At 38.9% G+C, this 25,711-nt stretch overlaps 1 protein-coding gene across 19 annotated transcripts in view; it reads left to right on the forward strand.

Moving 5' to 3' along the window:
• gphna (gephyrin a) overlaps positions 1-25,711 on the forward strand; it is a 96,416-nt gene that overhangs the window by 27,080 nt on the left and 43,625 nt on the right. For 9 of the 19 annotated variants that reach the window (XM_077240025.1, XM_077240029.1, XM_077240028.1 and 6 more), the window contains exons 2-8: positions 3,814-3,892; positions 11,433-11,490; positions 12,181-12,309; positions 16,915-17,009; positions 17,141-17,207; positions 21,381-21,653; positions 22,090-22,206. In XM_077240025.1, coding sequence (XP_077096140.1) covers positions 3,814-3,892; positions 11,433-11,490; positions 12,181-12,309; positions 16,915-17,009; positions 17,141-17,207; positions 21,381-21,653; positions 22,090-22,206 — 818 coding nt within the window. The remainder of the gene's footprint in view (positions 1-3,813; positions 3,893-11,432; positions 11,491-12,180; positions 12,310-16,914; positions 17,010-17,140; positions 17,208-21,380; positions 21,654-22,089; positions 22,207-25,711) is intronic. The other 10 variants (XM_077240026.1, XM_077240032.1, XM_077240040.1 and 7 more) reach the window with 3 other exon arrangements.

The raw sequence follows: 25,711 nt of genomic DNA on the forward strand, positions 1-25,711 counted from the left end.
GATGATTTAGATTAATTAGAAATGCTTTTTGATTACTAAAATTTAATTTAACCATTAAAATAGAGTCTTTAAGTTTTACAGAATGCTGCTGGGTGCTCCCTGCAAATTTTTTTGTTATTATTATTATTATTAATAATAATAATAATAATAATAATAATAATAATAATAATAATAATAATAATAATGTTATTATTAACAGTTCTCAGATTTAAAGATATGTTTAAAATAATTTAAAGAAAGTATTTGTCAAAACTCTTTGCTATTCTTAATTTTGACATTAACTTACATTTTTACACCAGACATAGGTTATATATCGGTTTTAAAATATCGGTTATCGGTCTACTTGATCTGTAATAATCGGTATCGGCATCGGCCCTGAAAATCACATATCGGTCGACCCCTACTCCCTTTACTTTGAACTTTGAGCATCGTAATTTTGCAGATTTTGTTTATGCTCAAACAGCAACATTACACACTAACTAAAGTTAAAAAAGTGAAATCATAATAAACCATCCCTTTAATTTCTTGATTTTTGTACAGCATGTTTTTTTAATCACTGCGTACTGTGGAATACAACAGATTTCTGTGGTATTAAAGGACAAGTTCGGTATTTTACACTTAAAGCCCTGTTTTAAGATTGCTAAAACAGAAACCGAAAATTCTCGGGACAGCAGCATTTGTCCAAATTTCAATCTTAACCATTCTATTTCATCAGAAACGATCTTAAAACAGGGCTTTAAGTGTAAAATACCGAACTTGTCTTTTAAGCATTGTTACATCACTTTAGCATAGGATCTGGAATTTCTCTGAAGTACATTTAGAGTACTATATAAATACCATGGTATGTATATATATATAGTACATATTGAGTTCATATCTCAAAATATTATAGTAATACTATACTAAATAATTATTTTAAGTAACTTGAAGTACCATGTAAATACTATTGTACTCTATTTGAATAGTGTATTCATTCAGAACAATGCTTTAAGTTTAATGGCATTACCATATGTTACTCATCGTGAAATTATTGTATTTTTCGGTACCTTTGGAAATTCATGTAAATAAAATGGTATAACCATCAGTCACCACAGTTCTTTTTGTAAGGTGTCATTATATAATCATTAAATATTTATACTTTAATGATATATTTTTAATATTTACATAATATATTTTCAGAGATTTTTTTTTACAGTACAAATGAAAACAATTGCAGCCGGCTCCATAAAACGAAGCCATTTAAAACCAATCAGAAGCCTTTGTCAGCTGGTTGCAAACTCACAGTCGATGTAATTAATGAATCAGTGAATGGTTCTCCTATTATGGCCACCTTCACTTACTTGCTTTTCAGCAAATCAGTTACAGCTTCTGGGCGAAAGTTAAGTCAACTTATTATCAATCCTATTCTCGTATATAAAACAGTCATATGTTGTCATATAGTAGTTTTTTTTTATTCCTTGGAATACCATGTGAATGTTTAAATCTGTGTAATGGTATGTATATTAAAGCACCATGGTATTATCGTTGGTTACTGTCAGCTTTTTAAAAATATTTTAAAGGAACAATGACTTTAACAATGAATTGATATGCTTAATGCTTCACTTGAGAAGTGTAGCTCTTTAGCAGTTCTGAGAAAATAGACAACTCTCCGCTCCTCTCATGCTGGGCAGAGCTTTGGTGACATTAACATTCCTTAACATCTCTGATGAATGTTCCAACTTCTGCGTGTCTCTCTCTCTCACACACACACACACACACACACACACACACACACACACACACACACACACACACACACACACACACACACACACACACACACACACACACACACACACACACACACACACACACACACGGTCACTTGTATACAATGCATAGGCAGAACAATCCTCCTTCACCCTCATTCATGCTCACACAGACATTGCATTTCCGTGCCTGTGACAAGAAGTTTTTTGCCGCCTTTCTGAGGAGAGCTCACTTCTCCTGCCTCCTGCAGGGAACACCAGCCTATTTATAGATCAAGGGTTAGCAGGGTGGAGAGAGAGAGAGAGAACAGAGAGAGCAAGAGATGTGGAGAAAAGAGAGAAGGGTGAGAAAATGCTGCAATTATGAAGCAAGTGTTGCACCGAGCCCTTGTGCGTGATGGAGAATGTGACGGTGAATGGCAGCACTTTATCATTTATTTACACAACACGGGTCATTCTTTTCCCTCGTCACACATTTTGACCTGTTTTGAGCTAGACTGGACTCTTTTATATCAAAATGCTGTTGAAATTACTATTATTTCTGTTACTATTATTTGCAACCTTTTTAATTCGGTAATGCGCATATTAGAATGGGACTCTTAAAAATAAGAGCTTGGTGACCCTAAGTCATTTTAGAGGCATAGCAAGTTGTTATGTTTTGATGAAACATCAAAGATATTTTTCTTTGGCATAATATGCACAGTAAAACCTGGTTTAAATTGGGTTTCAATGTTTACTTGAACACAGTGTCCAGTGTTGTAGTCCTCGAGTCTGGACTTGATCTTGACCATATTTTTATGGTCTTTGTGTTGTCATGGACCCTTGAGCTTTTGGAGCATTCGGTCCTGACTTGTATTGTGGTCTGTCTGTGCCGACTCCACTCTGTGGTTTTGTGTGACCGGAGCACACTGTGTGTGCATTGCGGAGGTATGCGTGACACTAACGTGAAACTAGGCTTCATTTGCCTCAATAGAAAACATATTTACACTGTCTGAATTATTCAGACTCACACTCTACTCTTTTCTGGTCTTGGTCTTGACTCAGACTCAGCCTACTCAGTTATCAGCCTGGTCTCTGACTCTAATGAGCTGGTCTCGACTAAAACACTTAAATAGTCTATACTTTTGTATTTGTGCTTCTTCCCTTACTTGGATTTGTCCTTCGGGAATGGATTGAATCGTTGGATGGTTGTGGTTTGCTATTGCTGTGATCTCATATGAGTGACAGGATGTCCCGCCCTGGCGCCTATAAACACGTCATCAGAGAAAAGATGTCAAGATAATAGTCCAATAATAACATTGGTCAAGATATCTTTCACCACAAACAGTGATCGTATAGTTTTTCATTATCTTTTTTGATACTTTCTTTGTTGCTACTGTGCCTTTAGAGGTATAGTTTGCCCAAAAATGAAAATTCTGTCCCTATTTACTCACCCTCCTTTCGTTCTAAAACCGGTATGACTTTCTTCTGTGGAACATAATGTTTAAGAAAGAATGCTACAATTGTTTTTGTCCATACAGTGAAAGTCAGTGGATTCCAAAACAACATAGGACATGGAACATTGAATTTTTATTTCGAAAGACTTCTATATGCAAGTGACCTCTGTTATATTTGGCTAACCTTTTAATAACAAAGTTCTCACTGTTCTTCATCAAGGTTTGTTATGTTACTGAATTCTAGATAGGCATTGATATGTAAGCATGGTTGGTCATATGCTAGCTAACGGTTTAGGCATCAATACCATGACAATTTCTGAATGTCAGATTTTTTGCAGCAGTTTCATTAAGTGGTTCATGTTGTATAGCCTATGTGTACATAGTTTCAATGTACACATTTGAGAGTATGATTGTCCAGGCTTGTAGTTGCGTGCTTTTGTTGTGTAATGTGTTTTGACATAACTCCTATTCTCTCAAACCTCAGGACTAATGTGACGTTTAAGGAATCAGACATTTGTGGTCTGCAAAAGGGCATTGTATTATTCCCATGCAATAATGTGCTTTTTTCCTCTTTTCTCTTCCCCTTTCCTATGTCTCATGCCTTTCCTCCATCTCTCTCCTGTCTGCAGTGAGTGACAGCTGCTTCAGAAACCTTGCTGAGGACCGCAGTGGAATCAACCTCAAAGATCTTGTCCATGACCCATCCTTGTAAGTGACTTTGTACAATATTACTGCCCATGCATCAAGTCTCGTTCATCATAGGACATTTTCGGACAGGTTTCCCATTCCTTGTTTTTCTGTGCTGAATGGATGGATGTCCTTCTTAAAGATAAAGGCCTTGTCCCAAATTCTGCACTTGATATGTATTTGCGGTCTTGTGGTATTTATTTGTGGTCCACGAGACCATAGTGTAACCCTATTTACAGGTTTTATGTGCCCTTGAATGCGGCCTTATGCTGAGCCCACATTGATGCGGACTACTACCCAATGGTCCAGACCAATGTGTGGAATTGGGGGAAGAATGCAAGTGTTTGTGATGTCCATGAGACCTAGGGCTGCACAATTAATCGAATTTCTAATTGCGATTACGATTACGGATGCCACGATTAGGTAATCGTTCAAAGCCGCGATTACAAAAGAAAATCCACTCTGCGTGTGTGTGTTTAGAGCATAATTATGTTATGAGACGCGAATCACGACTACTTCAGAAAACCCAGCACAATATGACATACCAGGCAGTGACCTAAGTGTAAGCTGAAATAAAAAGACTTTCACCTCAGAAAAACATACTTTACTGTCCTGTCCCGTTATACTGTGCTCGTAGGGCGCACTCTTCAATTGCACGCGCAAATGTGGCGGCCAGCGCTGTGTATCACTTCACTGTATAAAGTGCAAAAGAAACTAGGAGCAACGTCGTTACAATGTAAATTAGTAAGTCACGAAATAAAAGTAATATACCAATAAATCACGTGTTAGCTGAGAAGGATTTGCATGCAGGTATGATTTTCATTCTATTCAACAGGAGCTGTTTCATTAACAGTTCTTGATAGTATTGTGTATTCACCATGGTAATTGTCGTTTCCATAACCCAAAAATGCCACTTTATTTTCACTTTGTGTTAATTTTTATATTTTTAAATGACTGTGGTGGCTCATATCAACATTGTATTAACAAAAACTATTTTGGGACTGCTATTGCTTTAGCATAGTCCTAATGTTTATCTATTAGTAGTCTTTACTAGTCATTCTTACAATGTATGTGTATGTTAAGTAGAGGGGGACAGTACTTGTGTGTGTGTTAACAATTTTTGTGTAAACATGTATTATAATACGCCTATTCAATGTAAATTGTGATAATCGTAATTAATAAATCGCAATTACAATTACAATAAATTTTTTCAAATTACCTGAGACCTGAGGCCACTAATATCGAACTCTACCCATGTCCGAGGCCCTCGTCGAAGTTTTGGACCTGGACCCGCTCGGGTCGGACCTTGAGTTTTCGGGTTCAAGTGGACCTGTGAAGACCTCTACTTTACAGTCCCTTTGTGCCCTTGAATATGGCCTTGTGTCGAGCCCACACTGATAAGGACAACGACCCAGACCAATGTTTGGACTTTGAAGACTGCGAGTGTTTACAGTAGGTCAGCATTTGGTGCAAGGCCCAAGAATCCATCCCTGACAAAGGAGGACAGCAGCTGCAATTTCTTACTTAGTCTGTCTGCAATACCTTTCATGCATTGTTGCAAACTTCATTGATTCTGTAAATCGACCAAATTTGAAGCGCAGCTTCTATACGAATTCTAGGAATTGAGGTGCACAGACTTTTATCAGTTTTCCAGGAAGCAAGATTTTCTTGACAGGGTATCAAGGTGATATAATAAAATGCTTCTGAGTAACAGCTTATTGCTGGGTTTGCCTAAGTTTAATAGTTTTATGGCATCAGATCTTTGAAAGATATTTACGATTTTTGTTCAAGACTAGCAAGTAAGATTTTTGAGCATCCTTAGTTGGTTTGTAAAAAAGCAACTCTATTTGACCCTTGTCCCTTGTCTGAATGAAACCAAATGTAGAGGTTTCTAAATAAGCAAGAACTTGTCCTTTCTAAATGGCCTAGGTAGGAAGTTTTTGGACAGAATATGCTTCAAAGTGGTCCAGACTATGTCGGTGGTCAAAAATCTGGTTCCATAAGATTAACTAATATATAAACAGGACTTCTTTTATTTTATGTAATTTGTGTAGACCGTAAGCAGTTAGTGAAAGTGTCTATTATAGTGTCGATTACATCCAAGGTGTGTCTACTTTTGACTATGTGCATATGAGATGCTAATGTAGCATATTTACTTTCTTCAGTTATGCGTCAAAGGTCATGCAAAAATGACCACATGCAGGATTGAACTGCTGGAGACTGTATTTATGAGTGCTTGAGTGCAGAGTATGTCTGCATGCACTCTTGCAAATAGGTGTAGTGAGGACTCTTTACTTAATTCGGCCTCTCGAATTTCAGCTACTTCTTGTATACTTCAGCGGAGACCTCTCGAGCTTTGATAACCTTCTCGTTCTTTAACAGACTTTCAGCTGAAAAGAGCTCATTGTCCTTCCACCTCTGTAGAAATGCTACCTTCTCTAGGCATAATTTGAAGGTTGGAAGGCCTCAAGGCACATCCAAATCCAATGTTCACTAACAACCTGTCTAAAAAGATGCACCAATCTGTTGATTTCTGGAGTGCCTTTGAAAGACTAGGAGACTAGTTTCCTCTGGAGATATTTTATTTCAGAAAAGAAGCTGCTTTTGGTTTCAGACAGCAAGTGTGCAATGCCCCATTTTAATAATTGATATATCTGTGGTTATTGTGCTGTTATGGGTAAAGAGGATTGAGCAGTAAGGTCATCATAGATGGATCAGGAATTAAAGGAACTCCAATTGGTCGAAGACTCCATTGTACCAGAACCTGCAATGCCTGTCCACCTCTGTTTCTACTTTAGCATCAAAAACCAAAGCTTTGTACCGAGCAAATCTTTGTACCCCAACAAGGTCAGTGGAGCGACAGAGACAGCGGGATGTAGGTCTCTGAAAGGTGTCAGAGAAGCATGGGGTGCCGCCAGAAGGTAGAGATACTTCACAGAGTATTGATGGATAATGAATGTGTGTGTTGTCTGTTGACTGGTGAGCTCCATCTCCAGTGCTCTGTCAGCTCAGGTGAATTGATTCATTGGAAGAGCTGTCAGTTTTACTAACGAGGTGGGGTAAAAATAGAGCTGAATTAATCATAGCGGGGGACACGCGTGGCTCATCGTCCTCTGGATAGAGATGATTCTGACGTCTTCACCTACAGAGAGGTGAACATGCAGACGTTTGAGAGAGGGACAGCTGAGCACTCACCTGAGAAACAGAAATGGACGTGTCTTCACCTGAGAGCGGAAAAGTGTCACCAAGGTTATAGTTCCTTATGAAACCGACTTTTATTTGCAACGGGCCTGCAGACAGTTATTTATTAACTTCGCCAGAGTGATCTGTTTATACATTTTTGTTAAATCAATGACAGTAGAGAGGAGACTGGAAATTGAGAGTGATGGCATTGGGATGGGACCGTATTTGAACCTGCATCACCTGCAAAAGCACCTATGTCTTATAGTGTCTGCCTGTTCTGTATTTTCGGTGGGTGAGGACAGCTAGGACATCCAATTCACTACATGACGTACTGTATCCAAAATCAGATAACTGTGCAAACAAGTCTAGAATATCTGTGCTTAACACAAGTTTCAGAATTCATAGTGCTCCATTGTAAAGGCTACTTTACTGGGTCTCTTCTCACTAAAACTTTTTTAACCTCCTGTTTACCGCAGACATGTTTAGCGTGATGCTAATTGCACTAGGAAAGTAGTGCTGAGTTTTGTAAATAAGGGAGTTGCAATAATTAAATTACTTAAAGTCCCCCTGTAGTCAATACTTTTATCAATTAAAACTCCTCTTTGATCACCAAAATGATATATTGAAATGGTATTTCCTTAAAAAAAAAAACTTCATTCCTTAAAATAGTTTGAATGTAACTCTACACCCTTGCCTCATTTAGTATACGTGGTTCTATGAATATGCAAATGAGCCCCGCCTCCACTCACTCACACCAGCTCAGAGATCCACTCGTTGACGATCACACATCGACGTGATTGGTTACAAGGTGGTTTGTGACGACAGAAACACCAGCGATTACAATCTGCATTTTTGAGACTGTCTTTGGTTCACTGCAGTTTTTAAGGAGAAAATTTTCTTTTGCACATGGTTTGTCTTAAAGAATATTAAAAACACCACATAGACATATAAATAACATTAAAACCTTTATTTTCACCACACATTTAATACATTTATTGTAATATTGATCTAGCTTACTGCTGTGTAGAGACCTGCGCGGGACTGTTTTCTTCATCCCGCTCCCGCCCGCGCTCGCTGAATTTCTGACCATTACCGCCCGCTCACGCAACGTATGTGTTACACTCCCGCCCGCTCCCGCAAAACTGGTTAGAATTTATTCCTGCACAATAATAGAGATGCATTGATTTTGTCTTCTCCCGTCCCGCAGGAAAAAACACGTATTTGTATTGCTATTATTAAAGAGCTTCATGGGGTTGTTTGTTTCGTTTCCCTGGCCTGCATCTGACGCACTGATCACTAAAAGATAGTCGTATCTTAGGATCAAATACAATCATGTATTTGTATTTATTTAAATGTATTTATCTAAATGTATTTTTATTTAATTCATTTTTTTATTTAAATGTATTTATTTATTTATTTATTTATTTGTTTGCTGTTTTTCTAGCTATTCCTCTACATCTTCTAATACATTTAGATAAATAGATTTAAATAAATACATACAAATACATGATTGCAGATCTTTTGAGGGTCCCTCTTCAACTTCTTTCTTAAATGAATGAGTCGTCGTTTTCTGGGAAAATCTCAACAACAGTGAAGTTCATGCAGGCGTACCACTGTCTACATCTTTCTACAATAATTTAAATAATGAAAAGGACAGGTAAAAACGCACTGTTGTGGACCTATCATCACAGCAAATATGATGCCGCAAAGCAAAACAACACCCCGAGAGGGAAACAAATATAGCCTACTACCACAAGAAAATACAGTATACAAAACATTCAAAAACATCGCTGTAATTGACAAGTCGGAATCGGTGATAATACATCAATTGTCAATGTCAATATATATATCCTATGTCTATGTACATTTGTCACAATGAACAAGGTCCAGTTCCTTTCAATCTTTGTCACAAACAATTGAGAAACTTCTCCAAATGTCAGACTTGCCTTGCTTACGTTTTGTGCTGTAAATACCTCGTTTGAGGTTCTTTTCCACGTCATTTACTGACATCTCATTCTCCACTAGGCTACCTCCCGATCCCGCAGGGTTTTTTTTAGCCACCCATTCCCGCTCACAGCAAAGTTCAAACCGCCCGCTCCCGCGAGATTTGCGTTGGGTCCCGCGGGACCCGGCGGGACTCAATCCCAATGCAGCCCTCTACTGCTGTGTGCAACAAGTCTCTCATACCAGCCACCAAGCGAACACACAGAGTAACATTAATATAACTTCCAACACACTTAAATGTATTTTTAGTATGATTGGTTTGACCAAGTAAAACAGGGCTGCATTACCCCACAATTTTATTTTCTCAAATAAAGTGGCCAGTAGGAGTAGTAATTCAGCACTTGTGGCTATTTCATTATAATTAAATAAAATAAAATAATGTGGAAAACGTAAGTGATCAAACGTAACTGTAACAAAGTAACAAACAAGTTAAGGAAAGAAGGAGCTGTGTCGTGGAGGCGTCTCTCATTAGCATTCGCTCCACCGTCCTCGTTCTGCTATTGGTCCCGCCCTGCTTCATACCACAGTAACATTAATGAAATGTAATTTAATACATTCATGAACATGATTTCTGCCTGAGTCCCATCGGATTGCTTTCCATCGGCTGTGGAGGTGAAGACGACAACTCCCATGATTCCACGCTCATTCAAGCTATGTCCTATGTTATTGTTTTAAATAAGCAACCACATACTGTGCCTTTAATTGCAGATGACAATTGAATAACATGGTGTTTTATGCACTGAAATACTGTGTAAAAGAGCTTCAACTGGTTAGTCAATTCATCCCTATATATTCCAAATCCTTGTCTGCTTAGCTGAGCATGGGTGGCTATTTGTGGCATCCATGTACTTCACCACAGAGATTTTAAAGTTGAATATAGTGTGTGATGGCTTTATTCAGGGTTCATTCAGGTTGAAACCTCAACTAAATCAGCACACAAAGACACACGTTAAACACACTTGGTTGGGTTTGAGAGGCTATGCTGCCCAACCCACGTACACATTCATTAATAAAGCCACAATCGAACAGTTTCGTCCAGATTCGGAAGACGCTTCAGTTAAATTCAGCATTCTTCGCCTTCCTTTGTTCACGTATGTGCATGTGTGTACTCACTTACACAAACAAAATACCCAGGTTGAAATCCCAAACTCATCTCCGTCTTAAAGCACCTCTTTCCAAACCCCCAATCTTCACACACCAGCGGTTTCCCTGGCAACCGGATTAAAGAGCTCTGCATCTTTGTGTTCAGCATATTCTTCTTTTAGTCTCTGCTCTCTGTCTCTCCTTCCTCTCCCTCTCTCTTTCTTTCTTTCTTTTTCTCTATTTCTTGCTCTTTTATGGGCATTACGCCATAGTAGTTAGATGGACTGATAGAGGTGCTTCAAGAGAAAATGTAGATGCAAACCAACAACGTGAGAGAGCCCCAAATATACAAATAAGCTCCAGAAAACCAGTCCTGAGCCAAACTGAAAAAGGAGATTTTTGCTAAATCTTTTCAGTTTGTTCTGATTTTAGCCTCTTTAGTTGGACACATAGCTCTGCGGTCCAGTCATTTCAAGACGTGGTGCTCACGCAGACGATACAAGTTTGAGTCCGACTTTCATCAACCCCCGATCCCATTGGCCCTGTTTCCTTAATAGCGTCCTGTTTAATATTTAAGGAACTTTAAACAGTTTTATTGGTCATTGTATCCGGCAACTGATTTCCAACTGAGCTGTGGTAGTTTGCGTCTTGTATCACCTTTCTTCTTCTTCTTCTTTAAATAACATAATTTAAACTTAAATGGACATGAAAAATTAATTTGTTTATTTGTTTTGTATATAATCATGCACTAAGCTGGATAATGTTCAAGTTTGTTTGGCGAAATCAAAAATGGTAAGTGTGCTTTTATCTGTCTCTGAGCTGGCTCTCTTTATTGAAAGCTGCAGTACTATAAGCAGCCACTAGTGTGTGCTGCACTTCAGTATTTGAACATGGTTTGCTCAAAAGTTTTAAGTGCAAATGTACATTTATATAGGAGGCTTGTACTTGAAACCTAGCTATTGTGTTAATCCACCTGTTTTGTGGCCTAAAAAAGTTCTGTCAAAATTTGATCCTTAGTGAGCTGTCACCCCCGTGAATGCAGAAGTGAATAAAACAACAAGAGCCCTGTGAAAGAAATAAATTTCTTCTTTAACTGTCATTCCGGTTGTAGGTGGAGTGTGTGGGAATGTATTTTGACTGCTTTCTGGTACCTCTGGCATTGTGTTGCTCTTTCTTTTTCTTGCACTCTGTCACATTGTGTTTTTTTCCCTCTCTCACTCCCTGTTTCTCCCCTCCTGTTGGGACTGAACATACACTAACGGTTGTTGTCGTTTGTGTGTTTCACCCACAGGCTCGGAGGCATAATCTCTGCATACAAAATAGTCCCTGATGAGATTGACGAGATCAAGGTAATGCTTCCTCTCACCCCTTCAGTGAGGCCATGAGGCAAACATGCACATCCATACACACCTTTGCACACTACTGCTCCCTAGAGGCCAGTATTAGTGCTACACTCTTATCCATAACATGGACCACTTGGATTTTATCTGAGCTCAGATATGGAAAAATGTAATGAAAGTGTCTAAAATGTATTTGGACACTCAAGCCACATTTAACAGGTATAAATATCATTGCATTACCAAACAAGTATTAAACCAATTTTAAGCAAAACATTTCATCAAGGAATTTTGTGAAGTTTTAAATGATAAAACAATGGTGAACTGTGATAGACATCCACTAAAAATCACTATGGAGGACTAGTTGGTTAAAAGTCTATTGCTGCAATGATGCAATGGCTTAAATGTGTTAAAAATAATTTTCGGAGCCACTGTATATGCTATTTTTTGCTGGTAACAGCAGAATAAAAATGGATGTTTTATTTATCAGGCAAGACTATATGCCCGAAATAGCTGATATGATGTTGCACCAGTAGTTTGAGGGATACAAATATTTCTGCACTATATAGAATTACTGCTGAATGTTTTGTGTTGATATTCTGTGTGTGTGTGTGTGTGTGTGTGTGTGTGTGTGTGCGCATGTGTGTGTGCGCGTGTGTGTGTGTGTGTGTGTGTGTGTGTGTGCGCCCGCGCGCTTTAAAGGAGACACTGGTGGACTGGTGCGACGAGAAGGAGCTCAACTTGATTCTGACCACCGGTGGAACGGGTTTTGCACCCCGTGATGTCACGCCTGAGGTACATGGGAGCCCACCTGTTTGTGTTTGTGTCCATGTGAGTGTGTGTTTTTGTCCCCACCCCCATGTGTCCTTGAGAATGAGAATGAGAGAAATTATGACTTCTGTATATTTGGGCATTGTGTATTTTTGTGCACAATTTATTTTCACATTCACATGCATGCTGGTTGCGTAATGCTTTCTTATGAAAAACAGTTCTTGCGATAGGTGTATTTTTAATGACTTTTTAACAGCTTTACTAGTCTTTTTAGAAGTGGCATAAATACGGTCTTAATATTTTATATGTAATTGACAATTATATACACTTCCATTCAAAAGTTTGAGGTCAGTAACTATACTCTAGCGAGTCTACTCATCGACTTCATCCGAGTCCCCTAACTATACTCCAGCGAGTCTACACATCGACTACAGCCGAGTCCCATAACTATACTCCAGCGAGTCTACACATCGACTTCAGCCGAGTCCCCTAACTATACTCCAGCGAGTCTACACATCGACTACAGCCGAGTCCCCTAACTATACTCCAGCGAGTCTACACATCGACTTCAGCCGAGTCCCCTAACTATACTCCAGCGAGTCTACACATCGACTTCAGCCGAGTCCCCTAACTATACTCCAGCGAGTCTACACATCGACTACAGCCGAGTCCCCTAACTATACTCCAGCGAGTCTACACATCGACTTCAGCCGAGTTCCCTAAATATACTCCAGCGAGTCTACTCATCGACTGCAGCCGAGTCCCCTAACTATACTCCTGCGAGTCTACACATCGACTTCAGCCGAGTCCCCTAACTATACTCCAGCGAGTCTATACATCGATTGCAGCCGAGTCCCCTAACTATACTCCAGCGAGTCTACTGATCGACTTCAGCCGAGTCCCCTAACTATACTCCAGCGAGTCTACACATCGACTACAGCCGAGTCCCCTAACTATACTTCCTGCGAGTCTACACATCGACTTCAGCCGAGTCCCCTAACTATACTCCAGCGAGTCTACTCATCGACTTCAGCAGAGTCCCCTAACTATACTCCAGCGAGTCTACTCATCGACTTCAGCCGAGTCCCCTAACTATACTCCAGCGAGTCTACACATCGACTACAGCCGAGTCCCCTAACTATACTCCAGCGAGTCTACACATCGACTTCAGCCGAGTCCCCTAACTATACTCCAGCGAGTCTACTCATCGACTTCAGCCGAGTCCCCTAACTATACTCCAGCGAGTCTACACATCGACTTCAGCCGAGTCCCCTAACTATACTCCAGCGAGTCTACACATCGACTACAGCCGAGTCCCCTAACTATACTCCAGCGAGTCTACACATCGACTTCAGCCGAGTCCCCTAAATATACTCCAGCGAGTCTACTCATCGACTGCAGCCGAGTCCCCTAACTATACTCCTGCGAGTCTACACATCGACTTCAGCCGAGTCCCCTAACTATACTCCAGCGAGTCTATACATCGATTGCAGCCGAGTCCTCTAACTATACTCCAGCGAGTCTACTGATCGACTTCAGCCGAGTCCCCTAACTATACTCCAGCGAGTCTACACATCGACTACAGCCGAGTCCCCTAACTATACTCCAGCGAGTCTACTGATCGACTTCAGCCGAGTCCCCTAACTATACTCCAGCGAGTCTACTCATCGACTTCAGCAGAGTCCCCTAACTATACTCCAGCGAGTCTACTCATCGACTTCAGCCGAGTCCCCTAACTATACTCCAGCGAGTCTACACATCGACTACAGCCGAGTCCCCTAACTATACTCCAGCGAGTCTACACATCGACTTCAGCCGAGTCCCCTAACTATACTCCAGCGAGTCTACTCATCGACTTCAGCCGAGTCCCCTAACTATACTCCAGAGAGTCTACACATCGACTACAGCCGAGTCCCCTAACTATACTCCAGCGAGTCTACACATCGACTTCAGCCGAGTCCCCTAACTATACTCCAGCGAGTCTACTCATCGACTTCAGCAGAGTCCCCTAACTATACTCCAGCGGGTCTACACATCGACTACAGCCGAGTCCCCTAACTATACTCCAGCGAGTCTACTCATCGACTTCAGCAGAGTCCCCTAACTATACTCCAGCGAGTCTACACATCGACTACAGCCGAGTCCCCTAACTATACTCCAGCGAGTCTACTCATCGACTTCAGCAGAGTCCCCTAACTATACTCCAGCGAGTCTATACATCGACTACAGCCGAGTCCCCTAACTAAACGCCAGCGAGTCTACACATCGACTTCAGCCGAGTCCCCTAACTATACTCCAGCGAGTCTACACATCGACTTCAGCCGAGTCCCCTAACTATACTCAAGCGAGTCTACACATCGACTTCAGCCGAGTCCCCTAACTATACTCCAGCGAGTCTACACATCGACTTCAGCCGAGTCCCCTAACTATACTCCAGCGAGTCTACTCATCAACTACAGCCGAGTCCCCTAACTATACTCCAGCGAGTCTACACATCGACTACAGCCGAGTCCCCTAACTATACTCCAGCGAGTCTACACATCGACTACAGCCGAGTCCCCTAACTATACTCCAGCGAGTCTACACATCGACTTCAGCCGAGTCCCCTAACTAAACTCCAGCGAGTCTACACATCGACTTCAGCCGAGTCCCCTAACTAAACTCCAGCGAGTCTACACATCGACTTCAGCCGAGTCCTCTAACTATACTCCAGCGAGTCTACACATTACTTCATAATCACAAGTTTTGAAACCGAGACATCTGTCTAGTCTCATTTCCCCTATTTGTTATTTATACACTCACACACTCAAAGTCACGATTTTTTGACCAAAGGGTTTGGAAACATACAACATTCAAAACCATATGAATGTTGTTCCTGCAAGAAAAATAAATGTTAGTCATGATTAATTAAAAAATCCATCACAAGCACCAAATAGGCATTTGAGAATATTTTCTGAAGGATCATGTGAATACATTTTTGATCAAACAAATGCAGTCTTCGTGAGCATAAGTGACTTCGGTCAAACAAATCTTACCAATACCAATTACATTTACAAAAGAGTAATTTGTTTGGCAGATAAACCACCGTGGTTGCGCAGTGTGTTTTTGATTTACTAAAAACTGATTTACTGAACTGATAAAAGTTAGTTGTTAGTTTGAAGAAAATATGCGTGTGTGTGCCTGCAGATCTCCACACAAAGGTGCTTTAATTGATGTGAACGAGTGAAACCGTGTATATCCATATGGGAGTCTGTCTGGTGGGGATTGTGCCTGGTGGAACGATGCTGTGTAGATATTGTTTTTGATGTACCGTGCACTCCTTCTCCTTTTTACTAATGTGAGTGTTTGAAGTGTCATTCAATTCCAAGGGCACAGTGCGTCACATCTGAGAGAAATTATCTCCTTCCTTTTGCTTGAGATCCCTTTCGTTTTCTTCTCCTTTCTACCCTCCTGTGCACTTTTCTTCTGACTTTGCGTGTGTTCTTGAGCTTGTTTGTTTGAGTAGACTGTGTGCAGGTGTATATGTGTGTTCCACAGGGATGAGACAGTGGAGATGGAGGGATATGTGTCCCTTGGGGGGCTGAGAAGGGTTCAGTGAACGGGGGTTTCAGATGGAAGAGTAGAGACATCAAAGGCCCTCTGGAATTGTGTTTGTAGTCAAAATTCTCAGCAACGGTGCTGTGAAGAACAATTGGCTCTAAATTATGAATTAGCTTAGCCTATTAGCATGTATTAGCACAAATTAAGAATTTTTTACATTTACTGAACAAAATTGGTTCCCTATATAGGCTATTTTTTTAACCTGGAAACAAAAATCGTCATCATTCACTCATCCTTATTTCTTATCAAACCTGTATGACTTTGTTTTAAACGAGGAAAACACAAGAAGATATTTTGAAGAGTTTTGGACAACATTGGACCCCTTTTACTTTCATTGAATGGACAAAAAACACTGAAACACTGAAACATTTTTTTTTTTTAAATATCTTATGATGCCAGTAAATGATGGTGTAAATGATGACAGAATTTGTAGGTTTTGGTGAACTCTTCCTTTCCGGCTTTCCATTTCTAGTGTACTACTTGATGTCATGGGTGTATTACTATAAGTTGAAAAAAAATTAGCCTGTGCATTTAAAATGTTAACCTTTAAAATGTTTACGGCGTAAAAGGCGCATTTGACTTTATTCTCTTTTAAATCACTAGATGGCATAAAAATTCAGCGTAGCACTACAGGGATAGTTCACCTAAAAATGAAAATTCTGTCATTAATTACTCACCCTCATGTCGTTCCAAACACTTACGACTTTCGTTTATCTTCAGAACACAAAAGAAGATCTTTATGAAATCTGAGAGCTTTCTGTCCCTCTTTTGACAGCTGCACACTTGACGCTTCAAAAAGTACTTGAAAACATCGTAAAACTAATCCATATGAATTGAGGTGTTTAGTCCAAAATTTTCTGAAGAGACACAATCATTTTATATGATGAACAGGTTGAAATTAGGCTTTTATTCAAGTAACCAAGTAATTATTCAGGAACCAAGAAAAACAGCACTCATCTACCAATTCGGTACTGTAGAAAGACTTGACTCCAAAATACTGGTGCTTTTGACATCGGATTATGAACTTGTTGTTGCTTATATATGTGTGTGTTCTGTCGTCCGCAGGCCACCAGAGAGGTGATCGAGCGTGAAGCTCCAGGAATGGCTCTAGCGATGCTCATGGGCTCCCTAAATGTCACGCCACTCGGCATGCTGTCCAGGTGAATGCACATGCACAGACATGTCCTCTCATCTCACTCCTCCTCTCTGCCTTTCACTCTCAAACACACAAGTGTAAAGGATGTGTTTCGAATACTAATTGGATTAAATACTAATCATCTCCTTCCTGTAGACCCGTATGTGGAATAAGAGGCAAAACCCTCATCATTAATTTACCTGGGAGCAAGAAGGGCTCACAGGTAAGCTGTTTGTGTGTGTGTGTGTGTGTGTGTGTGTGTGTGTGTGTGTGTGCGTGTGTGTGCGTGTGCGTGCGTGCGTGCGTGCGTGCGTGCGTGCGTGCGTGCGTGCGTGCGTGCGTGCGTGCGTGCGCGTGTGTGTGTCTGTCTTTCGGTGCATAAGTATTCTGATCACTTCCTTGACTTCAACTATTCTGATATATCTATAAAATATATAAACACTTGCTTATATTGTTTATAAATTGTATTTATTTATATAAGAGTAATCTATATCATATATATATATATATATATATATATATATATATATATACATTACATAAATTAAAATTATAAATTAAATAAAAAATCACCATGTAAAAAGCTCTTTAAATTATATATATAGAATGAGTATACGCCCCTCCCCTTCCTTCACCTCTCACATATACGTTCACCCTCGCTTACAGTGTTAACATTGTGGCCAATCCTATTAGAGCTTTTCCCGTGCAGCTCTGCTGATAGGGCCCTGGTATTAATCTCCATTACCCATCAGCCCCAGCCACGGAGAACTCCGCTGTCACTGCTGCTTTGAAGTCCAGAAGCCGAGCCGATAAGGGGATTAAACTTTGAAGAACCCCTTTATGCTCAATCCAGCTCAGGGACTAGACTCCCCCTCTCCTTTCCTAAATAAAAGCACCCTCCATCCCACGTCCACGACCCATAAAAGCAGCCTCCTCACATCCCCAGCTCCTCCTCTATTACAGTGACTCTGCTTCTGGACTGAGTTTGCCCTTCTTGCTTTTAAAATGGAGACAGACCCAGGCCACAACGCTAAAGGTTTAGAGAGAGAGAGAGAGAGAGAGAGAGAGAGAGAGACACCGGTCCACAGAGAAACTCCGCAAAGCCTTTAGATCGCTAATGTTCTCAGCAAGAGCTTTGATGCAGGAAAATTGTTACCGTTTAAGTAAACTGAGTGAATTTGAAACGGGGAAGGGCCACAGACCCTAGCGCATCTGAGAAAATGGGAATGCGTGCTCCCAGTGTGCACTGACTAGAGTGAGAAACACAAACAACCTTCAAAGGGCCATGAAGTGCTAAAATAAACATAATTGGTGTTTCTTCAACCTTGGACACGTTCTCAAAGTCCTGAATGTTTCCACTACATCTCATATGATGTGTTGATATAAGTTTTATTATGTGATGAATAAATAAATTAATAAAATAGCCTTTCTAATTAAGATAGCTAGCATTTTATGTATCCTAAATACACACAATTAAAGTATAAATTCATAGATTTTTAACCAGCTTTATATTGTTACAATGTCAGTAGTATATGTAAATTAACCAAAGTGTACTCGTTCTCTGTGTTACCTGGACAGAGAAACTTTTGAGAGCTCCAGGGTTTCATAAAAACTGATTATACTTCAGCATTTTTGTATCCCCGCCCATAGACCGTCGGATCGACAGAGGGTTATTAACAAACAGTTATTCTAAGATTGGTAGGTTTATCACTGAAAACTGTATCGTACTATGTCTTTATGCATTATGGTCAACATGGAACACTATGGCAACAGCTTTCTTACAGTTTTCTTTTTTTTTTCACGACAGTGTTCTGCTTCGGGAACTGACAGAACGCTATTTTTCTTTTCTTTGTTTTCTCTAGTCAGGTAATACCATTTTTTTTTTAAATCCGCCTTTTTTACTGTGTAGGCCAAGTTTTATTGAAATCCCATTTTGCCAGCGGTGAAATACCCCTTTACTAACATGTTCCCACTTTGTGTAATTTGTCAAAATTATAGCTTGATTGGAAATTATACAATATACTTCGATTTTTTTTGTTTTCTCTCACACTTTAAAAAAAAACTGTATAGAGTCAACAGTCAGGTGTCCTGAACTATCAAATTCTTTTAATTTTCTCCACATTTCATCAACTGATATTTAACGATAACTTATAATTATTTAAAGACAGACCTATCATTTTTTCCCTTATGAAAACCATTAAGTACACAGTGTACCTTTGTATTTTGTCCGGTTTTTAAATCCTGTTTTGCTTGACTTTCTATGGGATAAATGATTGGGGAAAATACTTTAGGAACCAAGGCTGCTAAAAAAGGTCCAAGCACCGCTTCACTGTATTAGGTGCAACATTTTTTGATGTGTTAAAAAACAATGCCACAACTGTGAGACAATAGAATTTTCTATAAACTCTATCAGAACTAAATTTTGCTTAAAATGTTACAATTATTTTGCTCTGTTTAGATTATCGTAATTATCGATTTTCATAGTTTAATGGTAAAAATGGAAAGTTTCCAAGAGTTCCAAGGGTTTAAAAGTTGAAAGAAGTTAAAATCCATACGTTTTAGCTTATTGCATTGGATTTGAACACATACGTCAATGCTACATCTTAAATTGTATGCTTTTTGACAAGAAACGGTTGATCTGTTGAACACAACAAAATAGAAACCAAGTGAAGTGACTGACAGAATGTCTTATAATGCCTCCGCTCTGAATAAGGGCTACATTGTTGGGGTTTCTACTGCTGTCTCGAGGAAACTGGACGTGAAATGTGTCCATCTGCTTTTACAGTGATGTGGCTTCACATCACACATCCATATTGGCATGTTCCTGTCTGGTCAGCGTGTCGGAGTTGCCCATCAATCTTTCTTTGAGCTCAGGTGCCATTATTCCTACAGAGCAGCTGATCTGGAGTGTCAGCGCACACACATGTGCCTCACCTTGCACCAGGAAGACAAAAATAGACCATTCCTACATGCACCAAGAGGACATGAAGTAGCCTATGGACTTCTAATGTCTCCACACATTAATCTTCGTTTTAACTCTGAGTCACCAAAACGGAGAGATGCAACCACATCAGACCTGCGGGGGGAAACACTCCACCGCATCAACCCTCCCTGGACCGGTCTCCATCCCGCTGCCGTCCTTTCCTTCATTATTATTAATGTCTCTTGTCAGAAGTACTTAAGAAATGTGGTTCAAGAGCAATCGAGTTTGGCCACCTGTGTTAAGTTCACATGCTGTGTCCTTATCGGACTTCATCCCCTCAAAATGGAGGATGTCCAACTGTATTAGAAATTCCATTAAGTTAGTGTCAATAGGTTGGCCTGTATGTCATCCTATTAGGGGATTCGGATAGATAGTGGCCCATTACGTTGGAGGAGAACAAGAGGGATTTACGCCGTAAAGAGCTCGCATTACTGCTAAACAGTAAGGCAAGGCAAGGCAAAGAAAGTTGAACTCTGAGGAGATACAACAGATTAATTTGTTTTTATAATTCCACTGTTTAAATCTTAAAGGAGTAGCTCAGGTTAAATATAATTTCAGCTATTTTAAGCACATGTTAAATATTGTATGATAAAAATATTAATGTCAAATATTGTATAAGAAAAATAAAATGGATAAGAAAAATAATACTAAATGTCAATCATTAATCTATTGCAGTCAGGTATTTATTTTAGCTTGTGTGTTGATTCGTTAATAACATGTATAATGCTATACCATAGCTTGATCTCTTGTAATAATATTTTAAAAATGATATGTAATTTTCAGCAAACCATAAAAATAATAATCCCAGAATGTTATTTTTTATTGTTAAAATCATGATTTCTTATTATTCATCCGAATCTCTGACAATAAGATTTTCCGTCACAGTATAATAAGAGAATGAAATAATTTATTTTAAGCTTTTTTACCGTGATTCTATTTATCTAAGTTTAATATTCTGTATTTATGTTAATTAATTAATTAAGGTATAAATTATTATGTACTGTTTACTTATGTTTGATTTGTTTTGGAAATTAAATTAAATTAAATTAATGGCTCTTTTCCACAACTTTGAAACCTGCTTACTGCCTATTAGTAACTGCCATTTACCAATGTGATACTCATAATAAATATACACATTGAAATACTGGGCAAGTTATATATTACTTATTACATTTCATTTATTGTTTAAAGATATTTATATTAAGTTCTTTTCAGTATTGAATTTCTATTTCTATTTCTATTGCGTGTCCAATGTCTTGTCACATTATTGCCTGCTTTTTCTAGACTTTCCCAAGGCATCACTGTAGGATTGAGCTGCTTATGAGCTCATTGATATGAATGAACATGTTTTGGGTTTAAAAGATCTTCTTGCTGTTTCATTCTTTCACATGTTTCTTCTCTCCCTTTTCACAGGAGTGCTTCCAGTTCATCCTGCCTGCTCTGCCCCACGCCATAGACCTGCTACGGGACGCCATAGTGAAGGTGAAGGAGGTACACGACGCTCTAGAGGACCTGCCATCCCCTCCGCCGCCCCTCTCCCCTCCACCCACCACCAGCCCACACAAACAGACAGAAGACAAGGGTGTGCAGTGTGAGGAAGAGGACGAGGAGAAGAAGGACAGTGGCATCGCGTCCACAGAGGACAGCGGCTCCTCTCACATCACAGCAGCTGCTATTGCTGCTAAGGTGAGCAACATTAATGGTTGATTAGTCTCAAACACTCAAAACTGGCTCAAGCTGTTCTTTTAATATCAAAGACTGGCTTATTTCACTGATATGTTTTTGTATCAGATTGTTTTTTTTCTCTTCTTAAATTATTACAAAATTAATCACTTTATCACTTTATGAAGATAAACTTGCATTAAATAGGCTAGTAAAGTAATTTCGTATTGTATTCAAAGGTAAAGTGTGTCATCTCCGTGCCACTAGTGAATTGGCAGCAACTGCTTTCAAACAGGTTTTCCTAACAGTGGAATAGGAAATTTTGACATTGAAAAAATGACGCTCTACCCCTTCTTTCATCATCTCTTGCCCTTGATGTTCCATTAATTCATGTTTTGTGTTTTGTGTGTACATGTGTCAAGTCTTTTGTCATGTTTATATGTCTCATATTCATCATCAGAACATGAAGTCTCATCCCAGCCATGCCGTTTTCATGGCGAAAGGTGGGCAGCCCTTGAGTGGCTTCATCCCGCCCACCTCCATTCCCACCCATTTCACCTGCTCCTGCAGCGACACGGTAAGGCACACACACTTTTCCATCCATATTCACCTCTCCTGATTAGGGATGCTCATTATGGTTAATTTTCCCGACCGACAACCGCCCCTCGTTTACCGACTATTAACCATTAACTGATAAGATTATAATATTGAACTGGCATTAAATAAAAATAAAATTGAGTGTCTGTGAGCCGTTAAAAATACCAAAAATAAATTTCACGGGTTTATATTAACGTGCAAATAGCAGCATACAGAACAGATCAACAAAAGAACCTGTATTCACATCACATTCTCACTCACCTGCAGCATTTCTGACAGTGACAACAGAGAAAAACATTTTTTTAACTTAAATAATTCACAAATTAAGATGACAAAAAGAAAACACTGAATCCGTTTGAAGCTTTTAAAAAATGGCATTTTGTTTTCCGTCAGACGAAGTTTTTTCGTCAAATAAAAATAGCAGGCCTACCTCAATCCACACCTTGTCTAGTTTTTATTAAAAAAAAAGTAACATGTCTACATGATGTGGGGTTAGTCTGGAACGCAGTTAGAGCCACGGCAGAAAACACCCTCTCCGATGGCACAGATATCCCGGGAATACAGAGATAACGTCTCGCTAGAATGGCCAGCTTTGGGAAGCGCCTTTCATTTGCTTGTGGATGTTTGCTTCGATATTGCATTGTCCTTGTAGTTCTGCTGTATTTTAATACCGCGTAGCATAATTTGCAAGTAACTTAGTCGCTCTTTCTGTCGAAATGATCCCACACAGTACTTCTTTTCGCTCGCTTCACTTTGCTTGCTCAGTGAAATATGTCTGTAGGCACGTGTGGTTGTGCGTGTCGACGCACCCCATGAGTTAACAAATATAGGCAGTATAGTATTTTTTTATAGTATTTTTTGAACCATGCAGCAAACTAAAAAAAAATTAAAAATAAAAAAAACCTTTTAACCTTTAAACCATTTAACTGGTAGTATTAATCGGTTAATTTTTTTTCTTTCGGTTAACGGTTAAACGGTCAATATGAGCATCCCAACTCCTGATATTCCATTAGCCCTTTTGAACATCCAGTTTCACAACCAATCATAGAAATGAAATGTCATGATTTGTCACCATTACTATTGGTCGATGATAAAACCGGAAAAAAATTCCATAGTCTTAAAACTATTTAAAGACCAAAATATTGAATAATTGACACCTCAAGGTCTTTTTTTATTTATTTATTTTTTTTACTTTCTATTACTTATCTACTGCAGTCTTGAATTAATGTAAAGTGCCCCTTTTATGCTATTAAAGGTTCCTATTATTAAAGGTTCCTAAATTTGTTTTGGAGGTCTCCATTGCAGCATATCCTGTCTAAAGCAGTTCAATAAACAGTTTGTCTCTCTAAACCCCTCCTTTCCAAGAGCCCTCTCTGCTCTGATTGGCCTACGTCTAACAGAAACCAAACGCCCATTACCATATCTGAATTTCAGCTCCAAAGGCTTCCTCAGCACTTGTATACACAATGATATGAACAGTAACAATGGTGTCAGTTTTTACCGTATCAATTCAAGTCCTCATCCTTTGAAAGTGCATGCAAAGTGGATTTAGTCCCGCGACACAGAAAACTGCATCTTATCGAATCATAAACCAAACCTGTACCATCTCTTTTAATATTATTTAATAATAAAAATTTCAGCAAACCAGGCATTTAACATTATATAATTACATTCATAATTTGAATGTTATTTTTTTTAAAGTATTTTTTAAATTAATTTTCATTAATCTGAATGTTACACAAAATGATTTTGCATCACAATACAATAACAACATGAGATGATTAATTTTAGAAAGTTAACCGTTTTAATGTTAATTCAGTTTTATACAATTTATGTAAAATATTAATACATACTGTTATTAATTTTTTTATTTATTTAGACATAAAGCTATATCTAGAGACAAAAATATCATAGACTTGGCACTTCGAGGTCTTGCTTTTTTGAATTTGCCAGTAAGTAACACCCTGGCAACCACCCACAACACCTTAGTTTTGCTCTGGCAAGCACGTCTCACTGTCTTTCTGTAGTGCCTTGTATCATGTGTATTATCTAGTAAGCAATATTTGTCTTGTTGTTGAGCTTTGCCTGGTCTTGTAAAGTGTTTTCCCTGATAGCAGAGGATTGAGTGTATATCCTGTAGTAGCTGTCTTTATATAGTAATTATAATGGGGTCATGCAGGTTGGCATTACTGTGTTCTCCACAGGGAGCGCTGGTAGCACGAGTCTCCTGGGAAGGCAGAGGTTGAGTCGAATGCTATTATTAGCGCAGGGTTAGCTTCTGGGCTGGGTAATTAAAGCGCTTGTAGAGCTGCTCTTTCCTGCGAGGCCTTGATTTAGCCCCAGTGTTAATTAGTGCTCCGTTAAGCCCCAACGTTCCTGTGGAAGATCCCTGCGCTCTTCGCCCTTCTGCCCATCAGACTCCTGCTTAATCCCACCACGGTTCTCCCAGACAGCATAGCTGCCGTTTGTTACTGCACGAAGACTCGCCTGGATCAAAGGCAGAGAGTCTCAGTCTGAATACAGTAACAAAATGATCACTCTGTATAGATCATGGCGTTTCAAATATTTGTCTTCGTTGTGGATCTTCATTGATACTTTCTGCAGACATTTAATGGGCCATATTATGCGCTTCTGTAGCATTTGAAAATCCATGTTGATCTAGGTTTAATGTTGTGTTACATTATTTAACATGTTTAACCCCCCCAGATGCTATTGTACCTTTGAGAGTTATATATGCAAATAAGCAGTGTTACGATTGGCTAATGCTTTGCAACATGCCAGCCAACACATATGGAGGTCATATGTTAACGACTAAAAATTAGATTGTTGTAAAAGATCAGGTTCTTTAAATAAATAAAATAAATAATTTATATTTATAAATAAATATATTATGTGTGTCGTTGAAAATGATTTATATTATTTAGAATTTGTTTAATATATATTTGATGTATGTATGTATGCGTATGTATATAAACACAATTATTTACTCTTTTTATTTACTTTTTTACTTAAATTTAATTTAGATTTAATGACTTAATTTTAGTTTAACTAAAATACCTTAGTCCTTCTCAACCATTTTACATCATTATACACTACCATTCAAAAACTTTGAATAATTAAGATTTTTTTTCACGTTTTTGAAAGTCCGTTATACTCGAGGCTGCATTTATTTGATAAAAAATACAGTAATAACAGAAATATTTTGAAAAATTGTTACAATTTCAATTAACCAATTTCTATTTTAATATGTTTTAAAATGCAATTTGTTCCTATAATGGCAAAGCTGATTTTTTTGAGCAGCCATTACTCTGGTCTTCAGTTTCACATGATTTTGATATGATGATTTGGTGCTCAAGAAGCATTTCTTATTATTATCAATGTTGAAAACAGTTGTGCCGCTTAACATTTTTGTGGGAACCTTGATTTTTTCATGATTCTTTGGTAAATACAAAGTTCAAAAGAAAAGCGTTTATTAGAAAAATATT

This window comes from Siphateles boraxobius, unplaced genomic scaffold, assembly GCF_051911475.1.
Source record: "Siphateles boraxobius isolate OS27281-9 unplaced genomic scaffold, OSU_SipBor_1 22, whole genome shotgun sequence".
Classification (NCBI taxonomy): domain Eukaryota; kingdom Metazoa; phylum Chordata; class Actinopteri; order Cypriniformes; family Leuciscidae; genus Siphateles; species Siphateles boraxobius.